Source organism: Eutrema salsugineum, unplaced genomic scaffold (genome assembly GCF_000478725.1).
Source record: "Eutrema salsugineum unplaced genomic scaffold, Eutsalg1_0 scaffold_1, whole genome shotgun sequence".
Classification (NCBI taxonomy): domain Eukaryota; kingdom Viridiplantae; phylum Streptophyta; class Magnoliopsida; order Brassicales; family Brassicaceae; genus Eutrema; species Eutrema salsugineum.
Window position 1 is genome coordinate 3,795,368 of NW_006256909.1, and position 22,221 is coordinate 3,817,588.

Sequence of the window (22,221 nt, forward strand, 5' to 3'; positions counted from 1 at the left end):
TGTACCCAGTAAAAAGAACTAAAAATACGTTTTATTTTTATTTTTGTAATTTATGAACATTGCAAGATGGATCATAACATCTATTATTCAAAAAAAATTATTTTAAAAATAATCTTCTTTTTCTGTTATATTTGATCTAATATATCATGGTTTATACATACTCTATTATTTAACATGTTAATTTCATGGTTTTACATGGTATGAGAACTTTGAAGTTTAGTCCCAAAAACTCGGTCTAACATGTAGCCATGTAGGTATGTTAGAAAAGAAAGCAATCACATGTAATTCTCAATGTTATTTGTACCATAGTTGTCTGAGTTATTTTTTAATTACAGTCCCTTGTCATTCAAGATTGTGATATCGAAAGTCAATAAAGCTATTTAGTTAGACCCCAAAAAAATAAAAATAAATTACACCTCCTCCCCCCCCCCCTGCCATATAACATTATTGATTAAGCACAAACAAAAATAATTATAGCATTGATTTTATGTACATGAGATGATAGATCTAACTCTCTGTTGTGTAGTACATCAATGCTTACCAACAATTGCAATTAATAAATAGGAAGTGTATTAAAACTCATTTCTACCTCTTGTGAGTTTGTGCAAAACTCAGAATGTCCCATGTGCTTAATCATGCATAGTTCTATTATATATTTACTTGTCTTTTACAATTAAATATTCATAAAATCCGGTTCGATATATTCCTTTAATTTAAGTCGTATGAAATTATAGAAAAACTAAAGATTTTATCTAAGCGAAATTAACAAATAACAAAAGAATGCCAAATCATATTTTTATCTAATATATAGTATTATTGTTGATTGATTGTAGCAATGATTAACATGTTAAATTATAAGTAGTAATAAGTATCCCAAGACATTAGAAGCACACTTAGTTGAAAATGGAAGGACATATAATAATTTCCTATGTAAAAAAAAAGGTATTACAACAAATAACAAGCCCAAATGTTTGAAGATTGCAGTCATGTAAATACGTCTAAAACCTGTTTTCAGTTCATTTGCTACTCTTACTGTATTTTTGGATATTAATCTAACAATTGTGATCCACTGCAATTTTTTCTCTTTTTTCCCTATCGTTTGCATATTTAACCCATATGTCATCGACTCATCGGTAAAATATGTCCATGTATTATGTTACATGTACACAGATATAATGGATAGCCAGAAAATGCGAACGCAATATAACAAGAAAGTTAGACTAATAGAAATGAATAAAATGGTAACATCTCTCATGTTATTAGTAATAGAAAATGCGCATATTTTAGGATTTTTTTTACTTCGCAGTTGATATCTAAAATGGTAATGAGCTCAGCTATGATTCAGTGATGATAATGATTACTAGATGATGGTACACTGGTGATGATGATTATGCTCAGGATGGTGATATTCCGTTTCATTCTTGTCAAAGAGGATCCCGATTCCCGAATTTCTCAAAAGTTAACGAGATCGACTGTTGAAAAACAGTTTCTTCGGATAAAGAATCATATAATTACAAGAATAAAAAATATAATCATCGATCTATTAAGAAGTCATCTTATGTGGACACTTATTTTTAAACACGAGTATCGTCTACGGGGATAGTTTGTTCGTGATCTTGGGGACAATTAGTAAACAGTAGAATATTGAGATGAACCAGAGAGCTAAGACCTCATTGATTAATCTAACCTTTAGCATCATTATACAATACGAGTATATGCTAAATGTCTAAATTAAAGATGTCATTGCGGAAAATGTTACTTATGCGTTATCTTTTAGACTATTGCATTAGGTTTTATACTGAACCCTGTTAAAGACAGATATTTTTCTTACTTAAGATGTCTATAGTGGTAATTAAAAATGTCACGATAGAGATTTGTAATATGCATAATTCGACCCCTAACACAAATCCACATGCAAAAAAATTCACTACTTAAACAACGTGCCACTATACCACTACATATTGGTCATCTAATTATATATTTTGAACTAAAAGAAAACAAAAAATCCACAAAATTTTTTTAGAAAGTTATTTCTATCCAAAACTTAAGTTTTCAAAACGGTGTAATCAAGATAAATTATAAAATCTGTTTAAAAGATGCGTTATTAGAAAATATATGCTTTTCATATAAATAAATAAACTAAACAGGCGAAGTTATAGTTCAACCAGTAATAAAGTGTATAATAGTTTTGATTTCTTTCAGCTTTCGATTTGACGAAGAAATTATTTATCCAACTATGTTTTACTTACTACTGAATAGTTGTCAAAAAGAATTATCAACAAATAATTTTTAAACTGAAGATACAATATCGTGAGTGGAATGATCGATTATATAATTGGTACTTAAAAAATAAAGACATAAATAGCAAATATACGGAAAGTAAGGACGAAGATGCTAAGAAAAAATAATAACGCATATTACTTGTATAACCCTATAAATTTCAAATATTACAATCCCCATCCCTCCTTAAGACTCCATAATAAAGCCTTAAACCTCAACATTTTCAACAACATCTCTCAAATCGGAAGAAGAAGAAGCAGAGAAAAAGCCATGAATTCGTCTATTTTAACAACACCTTCCTCTTCTTCTTCTTCTCCTCACCTCCAATCTCCTGCAACATTTGACCACGATGACTTCCTCCACCACATCTTCTCCTCCGCTCCTTGGTCTTCCTCCGTACTCGACGACGCTCCTCCTTCCGATTCCCCCGTCGCCGGATTTCACCATCACGACGTCGTTGATTCCGGAAACCAGATCACCATGATTCCTTTGTCTCACCATAATCCAAACGACGCCGTTGATGGCTCCTCCTCCGTTCACGCTCTCTTCAATGGCTTCTCCGCCGGATCCCTCCCTTTTCACTTCCCTCAGGTCTCATTTCCTCTGTTTTGATTTTTTTTTTTTTGAAATACTTCAAGAAAAAAAATATATATTAAATGTGATTTTCCGATTTAAAAAATTAGGGGTCGGGAGAAAAAATGATGAACCAAACGCAAACGCAAACGCAATCTCAGGCGACGGCGTCAACCACCACCGGTGGCACGACGGCGCCGCCGCAGAATAAGCCTAAAGTTCGAGCTAGGAGAGGTCAAGCCACTGATCCTCACAGTATCGCCGAACGGGTTCGATTTTTCTCCCTCGTTATTAGCGTTCAGTTACCGAGGAAAACATCGTGGGATTTAAATTAAGTCTTAGATTAAATATTTTTGGGGTGATTATTGAAATATTTTTGAAAATTATGGAACAGTTACGGAGAGAGAGAATAGCGGAAAGAATGAAATCTCTTCAAGAACTTGTCCCTAATGGCAACAAGGTAACTACTGATACTAATCTGTTATTAGCTGAATCGTAATCACATGATTTAAATCGTCATTAAACTGGATTTCGGTCATTCGTGTTCATAGTTAGTAAAATTTTCTCAAACGAGTGAACTCTTATATCCATTTTATTATAGTTTTATATATCTCAAATTAAATAATGTGTTAATCATATGAACCTCACTGATGTGTTTTAGTCTTGGAGTTTATAATGTTGGACCACAAATGCTTGTACTAGTTTAGTAGGTTATAAAGAGCTTTGGACTTTTATACAATCAAATGATTAAACACTGATTAGGTAATTAATTGTTAGATTAAATTACTAATATAACAGATGTAGTATCGCTGACAAGGTTTTTTTATTTTGAACAAAAAAAAACAATTAACAGACAGACAAAGCATCAATGCTCGATGAGATTATCGATTATGTCAAGTTCTTACAGCTCCAAGTCAAGGTGAATCTCTCTTTGATAATTACTATAAAATAAACGTAATCATTTTTTTATAATAATGGAAGCTTCATTATCTTTGAGTTGATATTACAACATGTAATCGAATATGGGACTCTGCAACTAAAATTCCTTATGCTCCCTCTCTCATTTTTTTGTTATTATTTACCTTTTGGGTAGTTATAACTTGTAGTAATCACCCGTACAGTCAAGTTAAGTAATTATAATGGAACGGTGAACTTTGTAAACCATTTTTAAAAATTTCGTATGCAGGTATTAAGCATGAGTAGATTGGGAGGTGCTGCTTCTGTTTCTTCTCAAATCTCTGAGGTAATTTCAACAATTCTTTCATTAATTCTAATTAATGACAAAATATATATTATGAATCGCATAGATTAAATAATTAGGTTTTCATTCAAGTCATATCTTTTTTTTGGGGCGAGTCATATCATTTAAGTCTTATCTTATAATTCGCACGTTCTAATCATTTTCTTACATGATGATAAGAATGACGTTATGATCACCACAAACATAGAACTCCATGAGATTAACCTTATTTTATGCTACAGCTAATAGAAGAAGTAGAGTATGGAAAGAGTTTTTGTTAAGGAAGAAGACAAGTTTAAAAGTACTTTTTGGTTTCGACTTTCTAATACAAATAAAAGTTTTCCAAAAAGAGAAAAAAAAAACAGAACAAGAAACTAAAATTGCAAATATTTTCTTAAAAAAGGCGAGGCACGCGTGCTGATTTTCACTTGTTCTCTCTCTTTCTTCAACAAGGCAAAAAAAGTAAAACACCTTCGATTTTGACATCATAGCTTTAGGGTTTTGCTTTTCATGTTTGCTATATTTTCTAAAAGCCAAAAAGAAATAAGTTTAATTTTATTAATTTTATTTACAGGATGCCGGTGGATCCCACGAAAATAACTCCTCCACGACCACCGAGAATCAGACGACGGCGAAGATGACGGAGCAGCAAGTGGCAAAGCTAATGGAAGAGGACATGGGATCAGCCATGCAGTATCTACAAGGCAAAGGTCTCTGCCTCATGCCCATCTCCTTAGCCACCACCATCTCCACCGCCACGTGTCCTTCTCGTAACCCATTGATATCCGCCGTCAAAGATGCCGGCGTTCCTTTGTCTCCCAACATCTCCGCCCATTCGACGAACACAGCCACTACAACAATTGTTAACGGTTCGTCGTTGGTCACCGTTAAAGATGCTCCCTCCGTTTCTAAGCCGTGATGACGGCCGTTTATATATCATTTTGGGATTATGTGTGGTTAGTCTGAGTGGGGAAAAAAAAAAACAGAGACAGCGGAAAGTGGGAGATGTGGTTTTCGTCAAAGTCTAGAAAGAATAAAGGGGTTGCGTTCTGGGATAAGACACCGTATTTTGCGTACACTTTAGTTCTGTTCTGTCTTTTACATACTACAAACCACTCAATGGCACACTTATGTTTTCTCTTTTTGTATTAATCTAACATTTCCAATGTTTTTGGTTTATAAAGTTATATCCTCCAATGGGATGTTACAAATCCAATCGATATGCATGATGTAAATACTCTATCTAATGGAAACGAATATGGCGGATTTCTGTATCCATTAATCCTCTATTTGCATTTGAGTATTTCTATGACATAACACGTCCCGTCTTGACCAATGTCAACGATATGATCATTTACGCCAAAGAGATGGACGATCAGACCACACAAGTTTGAAAAATCAGTACACATTTAAGCAGGTTTGAATCTACTGTATTTATGGATTATGGTCACTAGGCTGTGCGGTCTATAGAACATACGATTATTACACTAAACTGGTATGATCTCATTTTAATCCTCACACTTAGCAAAAATTGACAACTTTGTAGAGTAAACTAATAAGAGTCAATTTAGTTACTGTGTTTACTCTAAAACAAAATTGTCGGAAGAAAATATAAAACTTCTTTCTTTACATTTCGTATGAGTTTTGACTTCAAATTTATTGTAATTAATTTTGAGCCACAAGTAAGTGGGACACAGTTTGACTCAAAGAGTGGGTGACTACTAACTCCACACTACACCCATTCATTTTTTAAAAGCAATTTACATATTACAGTATGATTGCAAGCAGAGCTTTAAAATTAAGCTACTAGTCGGCTATAATTCCTCATCCATTTTCTTAGTGACCTTGCAACATTCGTAAACGAAACAGTTACAACCTCTTTCCCAAGTCTATTAGTTGGTCAACGAGCCTAATTAATTGGTGGACTAGTGCGCACTATATCTACCCCATTCGCAAGATAATTAAGCTGGCAAAAAGATTAACATTTGGTAGTTAGTATGTTCAGTTCATCAACACCTACTCTCGATTTGAAGATCTGTCAGTAAGAGCAATCTATAATTCTATAAGACTATAACTTTCTGAGAAGGGGCAACAAATTCAATTTCTAGCTGGTAAAGGGAACATATATAGTATACTGTATAGTTTCTCCAAATACTGGCAGAACACTAACACTATTGACAGCAACTTATTGGTCATTACTCTTTCAATAGTGGATGACTAACCACTTTCAGAGCATTGATTCAAAACAAAATAATGTCTACTGATTCAAAAATGATAATCACCCTCATGAACCACTAAATTTAAAGTTTTAAACTAAGGACAAACCTTAACATCAAGAAAGACGAGTATATGGTCCTAATATACTCGCACCTTTGCTGTGAATATGAGAAGACTGGCACAGTATCACACATTCTGCTGTTTCTGAGAATTGGATCGCTGATGAGGCACTCCCATGATAGATTTTTCGGTACCATTTAACGCCAAGACCTAAGAGTCAGACACATCTCTTGTATTAGGTAAAAGATGATATGTAAATCCAACAGGATTGATATGCAAAAATTAGTTCACACAAGAACACAGTTAAGATATCAATTTAGTTATCCCTTCGTTGTTTCATAGGAACAATTTAGAGCAAAACCATTTCGTGGTTTAGCTTTAACTACGGACCTAGGGCAAAAAATAATATAAATGAAGCATCTATGATAAGAAGAAGAAGCTAATTTTCCTCAATCTTGTATGCGTCCATTCAGATGGCAAATCCAAATAGAACAAATAACAATTCATTAAACCAGTAGATGTTATCGGCAATGCAATTCATCATAAAAGATTATTAATTTGAGTTCTGGATAGTGAGTTAGCAAAGACAGTCCATAGGTTCATTTCTAGGTTCTAGCACATAATGCGTATTATATATTCCCACCATTTGTTAATATGCTTGTGAAGCAAAATGGAAGACAAATGAATTAAAGAGCATGACACACCTCATGGACATGAAATCAAGTTCTCGAGTACAAAAAGTGGAGATGAAATCGAATAATACCTCCAATCTATTTATATCCTATCCTATGCAGAGAGACGAGAGGAAAGAAGGCAGATGAAGCTGTTGCATCTGTGATCATAGCATAGATTAATCAGCAAATGATTTTCTTCAGCTTCAAGTCAGCAAACCCACTGAATCCACATTGCATGAGAAACGTGTAATTCTTTATATCGTTATTAACCACCACAAGATTTTTACAATTGTTTTGGTGATGACTGTGTGCAAATCCACAAAACAGGGTCCTGTTCAACTATAATAAACTCACTTGCACAAGAAGGTCTAACCAAGGCAATCAACGACGACACTTTTTCTAACTTGGTAATTTCTCTAGAGTACCTAAAAGCCTACAAATGCCCTTGATCATAATATATTTTTTTATTTGTGTTATTTACCTACCAAACCATCAGTATAGCTTTATCTGAATGCAAACAAAAAAGAAAGAACATAGAAAGCCTAACTCATAAGATGGTGCATCACATTTTATTAGAGAACAAGAAACTCTAAATCAAATTGTGTCTTAGAATCTTGCAATTGGTTTTTGAACAGAATCTGGAGTTGACGCTCATTTGAAATCACAGGTTAAATTACTTCAAGAACGAATATCTGAATAATAAGCCTATGGAAAACTGCAGAAACAACAGTCATTACAATACCTAAACCAACATAAGTAATTAAATGAACATTATACCCTTATATACATGCATAAATTTCAAGGCTTATGAAAGGAAGCTGGGGATAACATGTGATACACCGTACACAGAAAGTCTATGCATTTCCACTCGTTATCTGTTTGTGACTTTCATATATTGATTTCAAGGTGAAGCGCTTTAGACACCATAACTGGTAATTAACCAAATTTCCAATTTGATTTCATCAGACACAACACAAGAACTACGCGGAGTTGAATGGTTGACACAAAAATAGCAAAAGCTCCTTCGTTTCCGATTTATATTGTGAATATGATCGAAAGAACGCGCTCATCTATGGGAAAGACTAGAAAACACCACTCCCTTCTTAGTTAAACGCATTAATTATAGTGCATTTATAATCAAAGCAGACTAGACATCATCATTACAAAGCCAGACATCCAATTACAACGCACTTACTATTCACAACAAAATTATTCGACATTAAGAATAAGCTTAGACATCAAAGCTACAGATCGAAACAACAAAGAATAACATCAAATTAGATATCGTTATAGATAGGCAGCTTAATTAAGATCAACCACTTCAGTGTTATCTAACGTTATATAACATTTCTAACATTTACCCATTTCCACTGTTCACGACTTTACTTATAGATTTCAAGGTGAAGCACAATAGACATCGGTAAACCAAAACAGAATTTGATTTCATCAACACAACTCAAAGACTTCCTTACTTAAATATTTGACACAAAATTAGAAAGATCTCCTTACATTTCATACACAGTGATGGAATTAACATAAGCCAACATTCTGAGAAAAAAAAAAAAAAAAAACAACATAACTCATGCCTTTGAGTTGATCCAATATAATGTAGTAATCAAAGCAGACCAGACAAAATCACTGCAAAACTAGGCATCTAATTACAAAGCACTTGATGTTGACAAAAAAAATCTCATTAAAAGACAGAAACATTACGCTTGGCCAGCACAACAAAAGATAAATACCCAACAAGAATAACATTATATAAAATTATCATTTAATCCGAAACTCAAATAGATCAATCATTTCAGTAGAAAATAACAATTTGAAGCTGCTTGGCAGCAGAAGATAAACAACTTTAGTAGAAAATAACGTTTTTAACCTCCTTTTGGCACCAGATGATTAAGAATATAAACAATTTCAGTAGATAATAGCATTTTTTAAATTCCTTTTGCACCAGAAGATAACCCAAAATCGAAATCTAATTCCTAGCAAATTCAGAAGCAAAAATGAAGAAACTTGGAATGAAAAAGAAAGGATAATAAAAAGCATTAGGTATAGGGTTTAATCTTTCTCTTTTGGATCACAACTTGCAAAGAAATCAAGTTAAGTGAAACTCCTTTACCTACTCCAGGATCACATTCCAAGAAGGACTTCAATGCACCAACTAGCATTAATCCGTACAAACCTAACACCAAAAAGGAAATTATAGATCAAAGACTTTTTAAGAACAAACAGCTGGATTCAGTGCTTCATTACAAACCTCCTCATAGAAAAATTCCTATTTCCATCAAAACGGCACAGAACTTGCGTATACATGAAATAGAACTGAAACAAAGATCATCATTCACAAATGCTATCATTAACGGTTAAACCTGAAATCTGAAAAGAAAAAAAAAAAGGAAGATTGAAGAAGAAAACATAGTAACAGCATCATTGCATGTTGCTCTTTAGATCAAAAGGGATTTCTTAACATGCAGAAACTTAAAAAAAAAAAAAAAACAAAAACAAAAAAAAACACTCAGATTTCATCCAAAAAAGACAAAGAGACAATCAATAGTAAAATAATCTTTGAGAAGAATGTGTACCGGTGGGGGGTTTCATGATCATCAAAACTCGCGCTTTTCCTAGATCCACTAGAAGAAATCAACCATAGCACAGTTAAAATTATATACTTAAAATCATAAACCCAAATAAAAAAATCGTAGCTTTTGTCCACCCAAACTGCTCGAGATCAAACATTCTTAAGCACCCACTTCAACACAATACAGAAAAAAAATTAAACATATTAGTAATATATACAAGTAACGAAACGAATGTGAAAGGGTAACAGTCTTATCCACATCACGAGAGCCAAGTGCACAACAAAAGAGATGATAAGAAGGTCAGTGATATAGTGATATGTATAGATGATAAGAAGGTAAATAAATTTGAGAGTGAAAGAAGATAGAGAGAGTGAAAGAGAGAGGCAGGCAACTGACAGAAAGAGAGGTGAGCACGCACACGCAAAGTAATGGACACATAACAGTGCCTGCATGTGCTCACTCTCTTCTGTCAGTTTTCTCTGTTTGCATTTCTTCAATCACCTCCTTCTCTGTCTTCTAACATCAGCTATTTATTGAAAGCCAGAAATAAAAACCTGTTCAGGAACATAACTTTCTTACTCTCCTATCTAATTCCTCACAGATCCCTCCAAACCCTAATGAATACTCGAGAACCCTCCTCAATTCACTCGTCTTTCAGATTCTAGCTAGAGATCCCTGCTGAGTATTGCTTTCTTCTTCTTTGCATAGTCTGTAATGGCGAACACTGTCGGTATATAAAGAGAGAGAGAAAGGTCAAGATGAGAGAGAGAGGGCACGAAGACAGCGGAGATTGTGGTTTTTTCGTTTCACTTTCTTTTTTTTTTCTTTTTTTTGTTTCTTTGTTTCTAATCTTTGCTAGAGAGTTTTAGAAGATTTTCAACACGTGTCTTTCTGTGAGTGGATAGAAGAGCACACCTGGTGGGTCAAATCTCGTAACAGATTGGGGTCTTCAATTTAAATCGGGTTTTCAAAGGGTGGCGCGTGTGTAACACAGCCAACGAAAAAGTCTTTTTCTTTTTATCTCTGGTGTGTGTAACTGTGTGTATGTGTGACTGTATTTTTTAGTCCAATGAATTCTGTCAGACCTACTTTTCTTTTCTATTAATTTCAGTTAAAAAACATTCATTCTAGAATAAGCCACCCTTTACAAAAGCCGATTTATCAAATCGAAGACACAAAATTTTGTTTGTTACAGACCTTATGGGTATATATATGTGGTAAGTTAAAGAGTTTAACGTTTTCATTCTATAACCAAGAAGTCCCTTCTTGTTCAATTCGTTGGTCTTTCAACAAAATTAATGACAAACTGTTGAAGCATATGTTTAACACATTATTATTTTTAAACTGTTTGTCTGACTAACTGAATGAAAAAGCATTTCAACCTCAAGGGTCGGTTTATTTTCCAAGTTACAGCAATATTCACGTCAGAAAGCAAGTCGAGCCTTTTGAGAAGTAGACTTCCGTAGAAGCTAAACCCTAATAATGAGAAAACAATGGAGAAATTTCGAGATTGCTCTTGTTAAAGTTATACCTTATGACATTTGGTGATGGAGTTTAGGATTGGCATTTGTGATGATTTTTAATCTACTCAAAACCTCTTTGATTAAATTTAGGATCATTCGCTCCTATTAGGCCTTTTTGGCCCGATTTTGGTTTCAAATATTCTACAAATAATTTGTCCAATCGCTTACTTAATTGGTTATTTTTATGCGGTTGAAGTCCCATCATTCTTACTATGGCGATTATAAATTATGATCACCAATCAAATCCCAAAAAAATACTAACCGCAAGCTTATGTTTTTAACAATAACTAGCTGGATGACACACAAAATTTAAATTATTGAACGTTGGAAATCGCGTACTTCAAATTTTTTTGCCAGCAAACAATTTTATTGAATTCAAATTTCAAATAAAGTAATTTGCTTTATTCTATAGTTTTATAAGCATTCTGTAATTTGTATTTGATTGGGCATGTTATCTGCTTCGATCGGGTTTAGAGATCATCTTGGTTTAAATATCTTTAAATATTTTTAAGTGGATTATATTTTTTTTAAAAAACAGTAACCAAACTATTTGATCAAAAAGAAAAAAAAAAGTAACCAAACTGTTTTAATGTGAACATACAGAGCTCACAGTCTTCAGACATGTATTTTCTTTTAAGGTTTTGTTCTTTCTTAATTGGGTCCGGTTTCAAATTTCCTTTTTAGACGCTAATCAGTAATCATGATGAATCGTTTTGATTGTCTTCATTATTTTATCAATATTACGTCAGATATCATAAAACTGATGCTAGTGAAGAAACTTCCACTAACTCAGAATAAAAAAATGTATAGTTTAAACTGAAATTATTAATGACATTGGTGGTACATTGTATGTACCAAGGAACTTAATTGGCTTGAGAGATGATGACTGATGAGAATAGTAAGATATCGCAATCTTTCAGATCCTTGTCTTCCTCCTTTTCATTTTTAGATCTCTGTTTCGGTATATTCTCCTTGTTTAAGATAATTATCCAAAATAGCATAGTTTAAAAAATTTGTGAAAACTTAGCATCTTTAGTTAAAATTGACAATAATAACACAAATTTTAATATAAAATAATTCCAAATTTTTTTGAATGGTGAAAAACTAAACTTTAAATAAGAAATAATAAAATCAAACATAATATTTTTCATTTTATCTAAATTTTATTTTAGGTAAACAAATATTTTTTACATAATTATTGTGCTATTTTGAAATTTCAAATTTAAGATACTAGATTTTGAACAAAAAAAAATAATTTTGTGCTTAAAATTAAAGTATTTCTCTATTTTAAATTTTCATCAAAAAAGAAAAACATTCGTGGAATTACAGAACTGCTATTTGTTTCCCTATTTTGAATGTAGAGTTAAAGTAGTGAAAGTTAAAAAACGTTGGAAATCTAAAACCAGACCATCAAATCAAGTGACAAAATTCTTGTACTAACCACTGCATAAAACATAGATTTCGATAACAAAGCTTAATTAATCATTTTGTCGACTTGAAACAATAATTGCTATAATGAGCCCGGTACACCTTCGTACATAGTACACTGCACGACTTGTGGTTAACTATGGAAACTTCATAATTACTCATTCTGCTAAGAATAGCCAATCAAGCAAAAAAAAACTGAAGAATATATATTTTTTTCTCTTAAAAGTGTCAAATCTATTATATTAAAACAGAAGCATTTTTAGTGTTTGCTTCTAAACACTCTTAAAGTTTTTTTTTAAATTATTTTATTTTATATTTATATTTAATTCCGAAAATTAGGTATTAATTTAGATATTTTTAGATTCTCCTTAAATATAGGTGACAATTAATTTAAAACATTTATTTTATATTAATATTTAATTTCGAAAATTAGTTATTAACTTAGATATTTTTAAATTTCCTTAAATATGGTTATATTTAAATAAAATTTCAATTATTCAAGATTTTTAATAACTATATATAATTACGAAAATTTATATCTAATTTAATTTAAAATTCAAAAAATTTAAAAAATTTATAATTAAATTTTATTTCAAAAATTTAGGTAATAATTTTAATTACTTTAGAATTCTTTAAATAAAAATTTAATTTTAAATTTTAAATTTAAATTGTACTTTCATAATATCGCAAATGGTAAACGAATATTTTATTATATTTTATCATAATCAAACGGTCTAAAATATCAAATATTTAAAATAAATAAATATTTATATTTTACAATAATATGATGAAGCTGATTAAGGTTATGTATTATTATATTTCAGGTCCTATACGGTTAATTTGTTAAAACATGTAAGATATTAAGATAATTTGAGGTAATTAAATGAACAAGTTAGCCAATATATAGATATATCTATTTTTATAATAACACTAATGGTACTTGAATATCTTATTATATTTTATCATAATTAAATCGACATAAATTCAATATTAGTAAATATTTTAATATTATAATAATATGATAGAGCAGGTTAGGGTTATGCATTTATAATTACATTCTTATACAAGTTAGTTTTTAAAAATATGTAAGATATTAAAAAATAATTTAAGGCAACTAAACAGATAGATTAGCCAATTCATAAGCATATAGATTATTTATATGTAAATTCACATAATTAAAATCACATAATTAAATTTACATAATTAAAATCACATAATAACAAAATTTATAATTAACATTAGATCGAAATATACTTAATTAACTCATATTATAATTCTACTAATATACAAATCTATACTATTTAAAGTTAAAACATAATAACAAAATGTCCTGCAAAAATATAGCTCGACACCAGGATGATGAAAAACTTAACACATCTCATTCTTATTATTTTTTCATATTTGAAAAATGAATATTTTTGATTTAAGAAAATAAATAAATAATAAAAACAACTTATATCTAAACAAAAATAAATAAATACAAATTATATTAGGAAAAAAAATCAAAAATTCCCGTGCGGATGCACGGGTTTAGAATCTAGTATTAGTTAACAATGGACACGAATGAACTCGATTAATACTTCCTAGAAAATTAGATTTTAAACTCTAGTAAAATATCATTAGTTATATGCGATTTGTTTGTCTAGGCTAGATTTATTGGGATAATAAAATGAACAATGTAGTATGGGGTATTATATACTTAAAGAATGCTTAGGTTTCCGACAAGGTCAGCCATAAACCCAAGCAAGACAGTTTGAGTTTACCACTGTAAAAATTCTATATAATTTAGTTTTTATGAATTGGTTATAATATTTTTCCTTCTAAATCTCACTAATAATTTGGCTCTAATTTTGCTGGACTTCTCTGATTCCCAATATCAATATGAGTTTGGTGCATGCAATCCAATTTTAATTTATTTATATTAAAAAAATCGTAGATGTTAGAGAATCGTGGTCATTTTACATTTTCTATGAGATTAATTACCTTATACATAAGTATTAAGTATATGTTCCTCATGAGATGTAGAATTTTTTTTTTTTTGGTATTTGTAATACAAATATACAATGAGTTGATAGTTATTTGTTGTATTGAGTTTGAATTTGGAGACTAAAGAAAATTGAATTTCCACCGTTGGAGACTCTTCTTTTTAAGCTTTCGGTTTGGTGTATGTGTGTACCTTTGTCGACATTTTCGGCTTTTATTATTTTCACCAACCACGTGTTTTCTTTAGCTTTGCTTTCTCAATCTCTCTTATTTCAGTTTCACTTAGCCAAATTGTTAAGTGATCAATTTTCAAAGAAAACCGATTAGTATATTGAATCTAAATCTAGTTCAGTTCGATTACATTATAATTTTAGTTTCAGATAGGTTTGATCTTGGAACAAAATTTCTCATTAATCTAATAGATGAAAATTTATAGAAGAAAATTTAGGTGGATTCGAAAACAATATAATATTAATAAAAATATTTAAAAATAATTTGCGTGAGTTTATTTAACAAAAATAATAGTAAGTTGCGTGTATACTTAGATACTAGATATAAACCAACTTGATATAAATATAACTCAATGCGTAAAGGAAACAGAAAGATAAAAAGGAGGAGGCATCTTCTAGGATTAACCAAGTGTACTTTGAGAAGCGACTGATAAAAAGAGGACAACAAATTAATTTGAAGTGTGTATTTACTCATAAAGACAAACAGAGGAGATGGGGAATACAAGAAAAACGAGTCCGAAGAAAACAAACAAATATATGTAGCATGAGGGATGATTAGGATTTTTTCATATGACACAAACAAATTTTCTCATTTGTATAAGAGAACTGTATCCAACAAATAGATATCAAAGGCCTGGTTTAAGTAATTATACAATTACTTTGTGTTATATACTTTAACAAAAGGAAAAATTCGCTTCATTTATATCAGTGTTTAATTATTTACTGTATTTACTAAACTAATTATAAATGATACACTATCGTATAATAAAAATATAAACAATCATATATGCAGCATAAGGGCTTACAAGAGGCGCGGTTCAGCATACAACATATACATACGTCCTAGGATTTATTAAAAAGATTACAATCATAATCGTTTTACGAATATCACGTACTCTGAGAATCATTAGTACGTAAAACATTAACCTCGTACGCAAACCACTGGATTAAGGAATAGGGATGCTTTTATAGTTCTATACATATTATGCAGTGAATCAAAAACACAAGCAAGTACTCCTTGGATTCTTTCGCACGTGATGAAATTTGTCTTCACTTAAGAAAATAAAAATTTTGCCGTTGTACATATATATAGATTTTTATTTTTTGGTTTTGAACTTTATTGTACATATATATATGGGAGAAGTTAAAATAATTAATTAAAATAAAGGGACGGAAACTGGAGAAAATGAAGGATGATATGATGATGGGAAAGAAGAAAACTAGTTTGGGACATCTCGAGTTCTATAACCTAGGAAAACTCAAAAGCTACCTCACTCTATTTTCTGTTCATAGCTTTAGACAACACTTATCTACGTTTCATTTGTCCACGTTTTTTAATTTTCCTTTATTTCTTTCACAAACATGTTGTACCACTTCTCCCTTCGTATGTCTAAATCTTTCTATATATATAATTTATAATGCGAGTATAGATATTTTGGTGGACTACGCAAACTGTATCATGTGTCTAATAATATGCTTGTTTCTACAGAGCTTATAATGATGAAATTAAGAAGTAAACACTATTTTGATTTCAAACGTAAACATTCTATTGGTTATGCTTGCGATTATATTATGTCTTTATATAAAACAAAACACAATAGTTATTTTTATTAATTATTCTTTACAACAATATAAAAGAAACGTGTGACATTAATAATATAATCTGATGAGAGTTTAAGAAATAGAGAATCACAAGTTATGCTTATAAGTTATATGGGGACGTGAAATGTGATTCGATTTTAGGGTTCGCCAAGTGAAGAGACAAACTCGGATCTTTGAGAAATCTAGGTTTAATCTTAAAGCCTACAAACATATCATAAACGAATTCGAAATCCAGTTGAATCTAAACCAAAGTTGAAATCTCCCGGCAATTAGTGATCTCTCAAGTGTATAGGTCTCGGACATTAAAACCGTGAACGATCCAAATACGTAAGACGAAGCATCAGAAATGGGCTAAGTCAATTACATTATACCCAACATTCTGGGCTCAAATGGAAATATCATCACAACTTCGTGAGGCCCAATTATGTCAGCCTCACGATAATCGGCCACATCGTAGAATACTAGAATCCACTTATCCACAAATCACAATCGAAGCTGTATTTTTTTTTTTTTCCAAAAATCCTTCGAAAATTAAATAAATATCATTTACTGGACGTTGATCTAATGGTCCCTAAGTTTCTAACCCTCACCCAACTACTTAGTACTCGATTATTATTACTCATATTAAATAAAATTAACAAGAAATCATGTGCGTATGCTAAATTGCTAATAAATATCTACCACCAAACAAATTAATTGAAGTGTTCCTTAATACTTCACAATGATTAATAAGCATTAATAAATATTACTTCTCTATGTTTTGGATTTTTTTTACATAATAAACAAAAACATTTATAAATTGTTTATTTTATCTCTGCTAATATGGTTTTTGAATTTGGACTTTAGCTTTCTTTGTTTTTTTTGGTCGATGACTTTAGCTTTATAAAAAACACTTTCCTTGTTGAAATCCCAGTGCAAAAAGTCCCTCATAAAAATAAAAAGTTGTGAAAAAACAGTTTTTTTTGCTAAATGTGAAAAAAAAACACTTGATAAGCTGTATTCCATTGGACCATTACTATTTCTTTTCTTTGAAACCTTTTGGTATTTGATAACTGATAATTCATGTGAATAAATCGTATCGAACAAAAGAAGCGAAATGCTTTGTGGTTATCCTTGTTAACCCATTTTAGAAGAAAGGTAACGTTCTCTAACTTTTTGGATTTATCGTATACGTACTTAAATCATTCTTGTTTTTAGTGAATTGCTCACTAAATTAAATGTATAACTTAGTCCCACAGATCCCACATGCATATGTTTACCATTTCCAAAGTGACCCCAACCAATGTAACTTGAAAAACTAAAGAGATGTCAACTATATCATCCACTAGTAAATTAGATAAACTTCCTCTCTATTATTTTCCTTATAATATTTCCAAAGATATTTATGGAAAATTTTAATAAATTGGCAAGTTGCGAAAGTGTTACACCGAAGCGCAACCACAAAAACACAGAACTCTATTTTTTTTTTTATACCTCTGTATTGTAAAATCTGATGTAACTCTGTCTTCTTCCTTTTTCTACCTTTACCAACATGCAACTTGAATGGTATAGCTTCGTTAATGAGCAACAACGAGTCAACAATATATTCACACACATAACAGGCTTATTGATATATACGATGAAGGATTCAATTTTCAATTACAAATAACACTCTAGATTCTACCAAAAAAGTTGTCATTACTTAAAAAGACTTAGAATATAGCTGTGAAGTTAAATACCTAAGTTACTCATTATATATGTATCTATGATTGGTAAGACGAAAACGGAGGTACGTTTTGAAAGACCGCCACGACTCGATCCAACCGCACTATCCACAATACTTTGTCGCAGTTCACTAGTTTTGTTCAAGTGAGATGCGCAGCGCAGTTATTCTTTATTGTCATATTTTGTGAGCTACAATTAAACCGAACAACAACCATATCCAAGTTAAAAACGGTTTAGAAGTAAACTGTAAAATTTAAATAGTCAAATTTTATAATGATAAGTATTATATATAGTCTACTGACTAAGCTATATTTATTTCGTTCACTCCGTATGATTCATTTGTTCTGCACCATCCATTTTGGTTTTTATTATTCAAACACTATAAATCATCGCCCAATTAAGAAAGATCGGATAAGAAACCACATGGACGAAGATCAACGGTAATCACATGCATGCTTTTCGACTTCTGTGGACACTGGACAGCACCAAAGCCAATATCTTCGTGATCATGTCTCGTCTTATTAAAAATAACAAAAAGTGCAAATCCTATCATTAAAACCCATGTGGATGTATATGCATATCGATCAATCTCACCCTATTCGACATTAAGACATATGATTTCTCCCTTCAATAACAAAGTAAACCTATCATTTTATCTTTTTGAAAGGTCACAATAAAATCCACTTGCACTTTATGAATAATACGTGTGAAATCTCGATGATTGGCTATATACAGGGAAGAATAATACATCAATGCGTTCAATTATCAGATTTTCTTTTTTTTTGGACATCCAATTATCAGTTCTTCAACTGTATAATATGATCGACATATATGTTTAATGCCAAAAAGTTTTTTGTAAAATTATTACCTTTTCAGTCTTTCTAGTGATTTCAAATTGATTGTTGTAGATTTGTATAACAAAGCTGTAGAAAATTATTAGAGCACGCTATCGCCACCGTTTCTATAGGAAAAAGAACTTATCTGAACCAAAACTTTATATCATCAATTGAGCCTAACCCTAAATACATGCAACTGTAAAATCAACCTCATAATCAGTTACAAATTAGTTATCAATCAACTTAAAACAAAGATTAAAGGTTACTGAGAAATCCCGATACTACTTCGTGCCCATCCTATTAGGTCAGTTGATAATAAACAGATGAAACCATGTTTATACGTGATATTTGATCGAAACCCAAATACTCTCAATTCCATAGATACATTATTATCATTTTAATTTTTTTACTTCATTATTTAAAGTTTATACAAAGACCAAGTAAATGCCAATAATAAAAGTCCGTGATTAAATTAGTAAAATTCGATCACTAGTCTAAACGCATAGGCAAATCTTTCACCACTTGAATACCGAGGCACTGGATCTGGTAATCCGTTTTCCAACTATTTGATGGCTTTTTTTTGCTTTTAAAGTAATAAATCATGGGTTATTTTGCATCTCCGTAATTGATCACATGTCAAATATGATAGTGAAATCTTATTTATAAAAGGAAAAATGTAAAACAGATAATACGTAATATGGTTCATGAAACATCCATCCCAATCACGCAACTTCCACTTTTGTTTTGCTGCCCACCTCATCTTCCTTTTCTGCTTTCAGGGTCCATCTTCTTTTCTACTCCACTATTTTTGTTAATCTTCGATCGAGTAATAGTAATACTAGTCCCCAATCATATTTGATGGGAAACAACGTATCTTATCTCTAATCATACAATCCATATCACTTTTGAGCTAATTCAATCGCTAAAGTTACTAGACTGAATTTATTACTTATTGTTATGAATTATTGATAGTTCTAATGTCGTATATAGGGAGAAGACTCAATAAAGTTAAAGCGCAGACAAATTTAAAAGGAGTATGTCGACACGCATCAATATACATATGAATCTTAAAAAGTTTATGAATCAATATGAATTAGACAAAAGAAAAGATAAAAACTGATCTACATAACCCCAAGAGAGAGAAAGATTTACAAAAGAGGATGATGTCCTAATCATTCCAATGTAAGAGACGTGCAAAAGAAAAGACATTGAGAATGCATAAAAATTGACTCTTGAACATTCTTAAAGAGTCATCATAAATATCATTTATTGATAATGGAATCTTTAAGACACCATTCTTAACCACACGAATACAACACCACACAAACACCCTCTTGTCTCTGCCTCGTGACGCAACAAATCGGCAACAAAGACCCAAAAAGACACACAAAAGATGCAAAAGACTGGAACTTTTTTTCCAAGATCCCGCGATACCCATCAAGAATCCATCAAGAACAAGAAACACGAATCGAATCTAGAACCCAACAATATATTACAGACAGGAATAAAAAAAAAAAAAAAAGACAAGAATCCATTCAAATTGATGAAATGAAACAAATCAAGCAGGTGTAGAAGTCCAGAAAATGTCCTTGAGAGCTGGTCTAAGAGCAGTACTGCAAAAGTTATTGTACTCGAGAGTATCTCCATGATCTTTCTTCACCTCCACGACGACAAACGACGGAGCCACCGCGAATATCTCCGCCTCCACCGCTAATTTCCCTTTCCGGCCATTCTGTTTCCCTTCGATCCTCACTCTACTCTCGCTCTTCCTCACATCGAACTTATTCCCAACTTTCGCCGCTTCTTCAAGGCTCGATATCACACTGCTCGCCGGACGAGAAGTCGCGAATCTCATCTCTCTCTTCTCCTCTTTCTTCTTCTCCTCAAACAACGGCGAAAGATCAAACCCTTCAGATAACGCGATGATATGAAACGCGTTTAGCGTCTCCGTCTCTTCTTTCGACTTGTGCACGGAGAAATCAAGATCCTGATCAGCCTCACCTTCTGTGGCTACCGAAGTTGGTTCCTTTTTGGATCTCGTTGCGGTTTTCTTGAACCAGGTCGAATCCATGACCTTGTCGATGGTGATTCTTGTGTTCGGATTCGGATCAAGAAGCTTCGTCACGAGCCTTCTCGCGTCAGAGGAAAGCCATCCAGGACATTTGAAATCTCCTCTGTAAATCTTCCTATACATGTTCACAAGATTATCATCTTGGAAAGGCAAATAACCAGCAAGAAGCACAAAGAGTATAACGCCACAAGACCAAAGATCCGCCTTTGCTCCGTCGTATCCTTTCTTCAGTATAACCTCCGGCGCAACATACGCCGGAGTTCCACAAGTCGTGTGGAGAAGCCCGTCTTGCTTCAAATGCTCTGTGAAAGCAGAGAGACCGAAATCAGTCACCTTGAGATTCCCTTCTTCGTCTAACAACAGATTCTCCGGTTTCAGATCTCGGTGATAAACTCCACGGCTATGGCAAAAATCGACGGCTGAGATCAATTGTTGGAAGTAGACGCGAGCCACGTCCTCGCGTAGCCTTCCTTTAGCGACCTTGGCGAATAACTCGCCGCCACGTACGAGCTCCATCGCGAAATAGATCTTGGATTTGCTCGCCATTACTTCGTGAAGCTCGACGATGTTTGGATGTTTCACCATCCTCATCACTGAGATCTCTCGCTTGATTTGCTCCACCATCCCAACTTTGACCACTTTCTCTTTCCCGACGACTTTCATCGCCACGCTTTTCCCCGTCGTTACGTTACGAGCGTGGTACACCTTCGCGAATGTTCCGTGACCTAGAAGCCGGCCTAGCTCGTAACGGCCGTGAAGTAGCCCCGTAGTTATTCCACCGTCAGATCCGTTCTCCACCATTTTCTCCGGCTTTGATCCGACTATAGTTTTTTTTTTTACAACGAAAATTTTGAAAAAAGAAATGGAAAAAAAAAAGATTTCTACGGTTTCGATCTTCTGGGAATTCGAGAGCTTTAAAATTGGATCACCCGTCCTCGACGTGTTTCCGGTGGCAATTCCTGCCGCCGACAGATCGGTTAAACCGATCGCACAGCTTAGTCTTCACCGGCGAAACTCCGACCATCTCTCTGCATTCCCTTCAAAGGATTTTTTTCTCTCTTTTATTATTTCTCAAAATCAGTAGAAGAAGATAGAGAAAGAAGAATCTGAGTAAAACACGAAACTCTCTCTCTCTTTTTTTTACACCGGATAAGAGCAGAAAAAAGAGAAGTGTTCGTTTATATAGATCTTCACACCTCTGAAGTTACGTGAATACCC

General features: G+C 32.4%; 2 protein-coding genes and 1 long non-coding RNA gene across 4 annotated transcripts; 1 reads left to right on the top strand and 2 right to left on the bottom strand.

Moving 5' to 3' along the window:
* The first annotated feature begins 2,499 nt into the window (after nucleotides 1-2,499).
* Nucleotides 2,500-5,328, top strand: LOC18030852 (transcription factor bHLH69). The gene is made up of 6 exons (XM_006412582.2): nucleotides 2,500-2,871; nucleotides 2,964-3,122; nucleotides 3,248-3,313; nucleotides 3,707-3,772; nucleotides 4,040-4,096; nucleotides 4,668-5,328. Exons 1-6 carry the CDS (start codon nucleotides 2,551-2,553, stop codon nucleotides 5,010-5,012), a joined length of 1,014 nt encoding a protein of 337 aa, XP_006412645.1. The 5' UTR covers nucleotides 2,500-2,550; the 3' UTR covers nucleotides 5,013-5,328.
* A 1,004-nt stretch (nucleotides 5,329-6,332) lies between these two features.
* Nucleotides 6,333-10,436, bottom strand: LOC112081838. 2 transcript variants are annotated; one of them, XR_002896733.1, is made up of 5 exons: nucleotides 9,630-10,436; nucleotides 9,305-9,369; nucleotides 9,167-9,229; nucleotides 7,134-7,202; nucleotides 6,333-6,580 (listed from the first exon to the last, which is right to left on the bottom strand). It is a non-coding gene; the product is annotated as an uncharacterized LOC112081838 (long non-coding RNA). The 2 variants fall into 2 exon arrangements; XR_002896732.1 differs by lacking the exon at nucleotides 9,305-9,369.
* Nucleotides 10,437-20,179: 9,743 nt separating this feature from the next.
* On the bottom strand, nucleotides 20,180-22,155 carry LOC18030853 (CBL-interacting serine/threonine-protein kinase 6). The gene has a single exon (XM_006412583.2). The coding sequence runs from the start codon at nucleotides 21,802-21,804 to the stop codon at nucleotides 20,491-20,493; it is 1,314 nt and encodes a 437-aa protein (XP_006412646.1). The 5' UTR covers nucleotides 21,805-22,155; the 3' UTR covers nucleotides 20,180-20,490.
* Nucleotides 22,156-22,221: the final 66 nt, after the last annotated feature.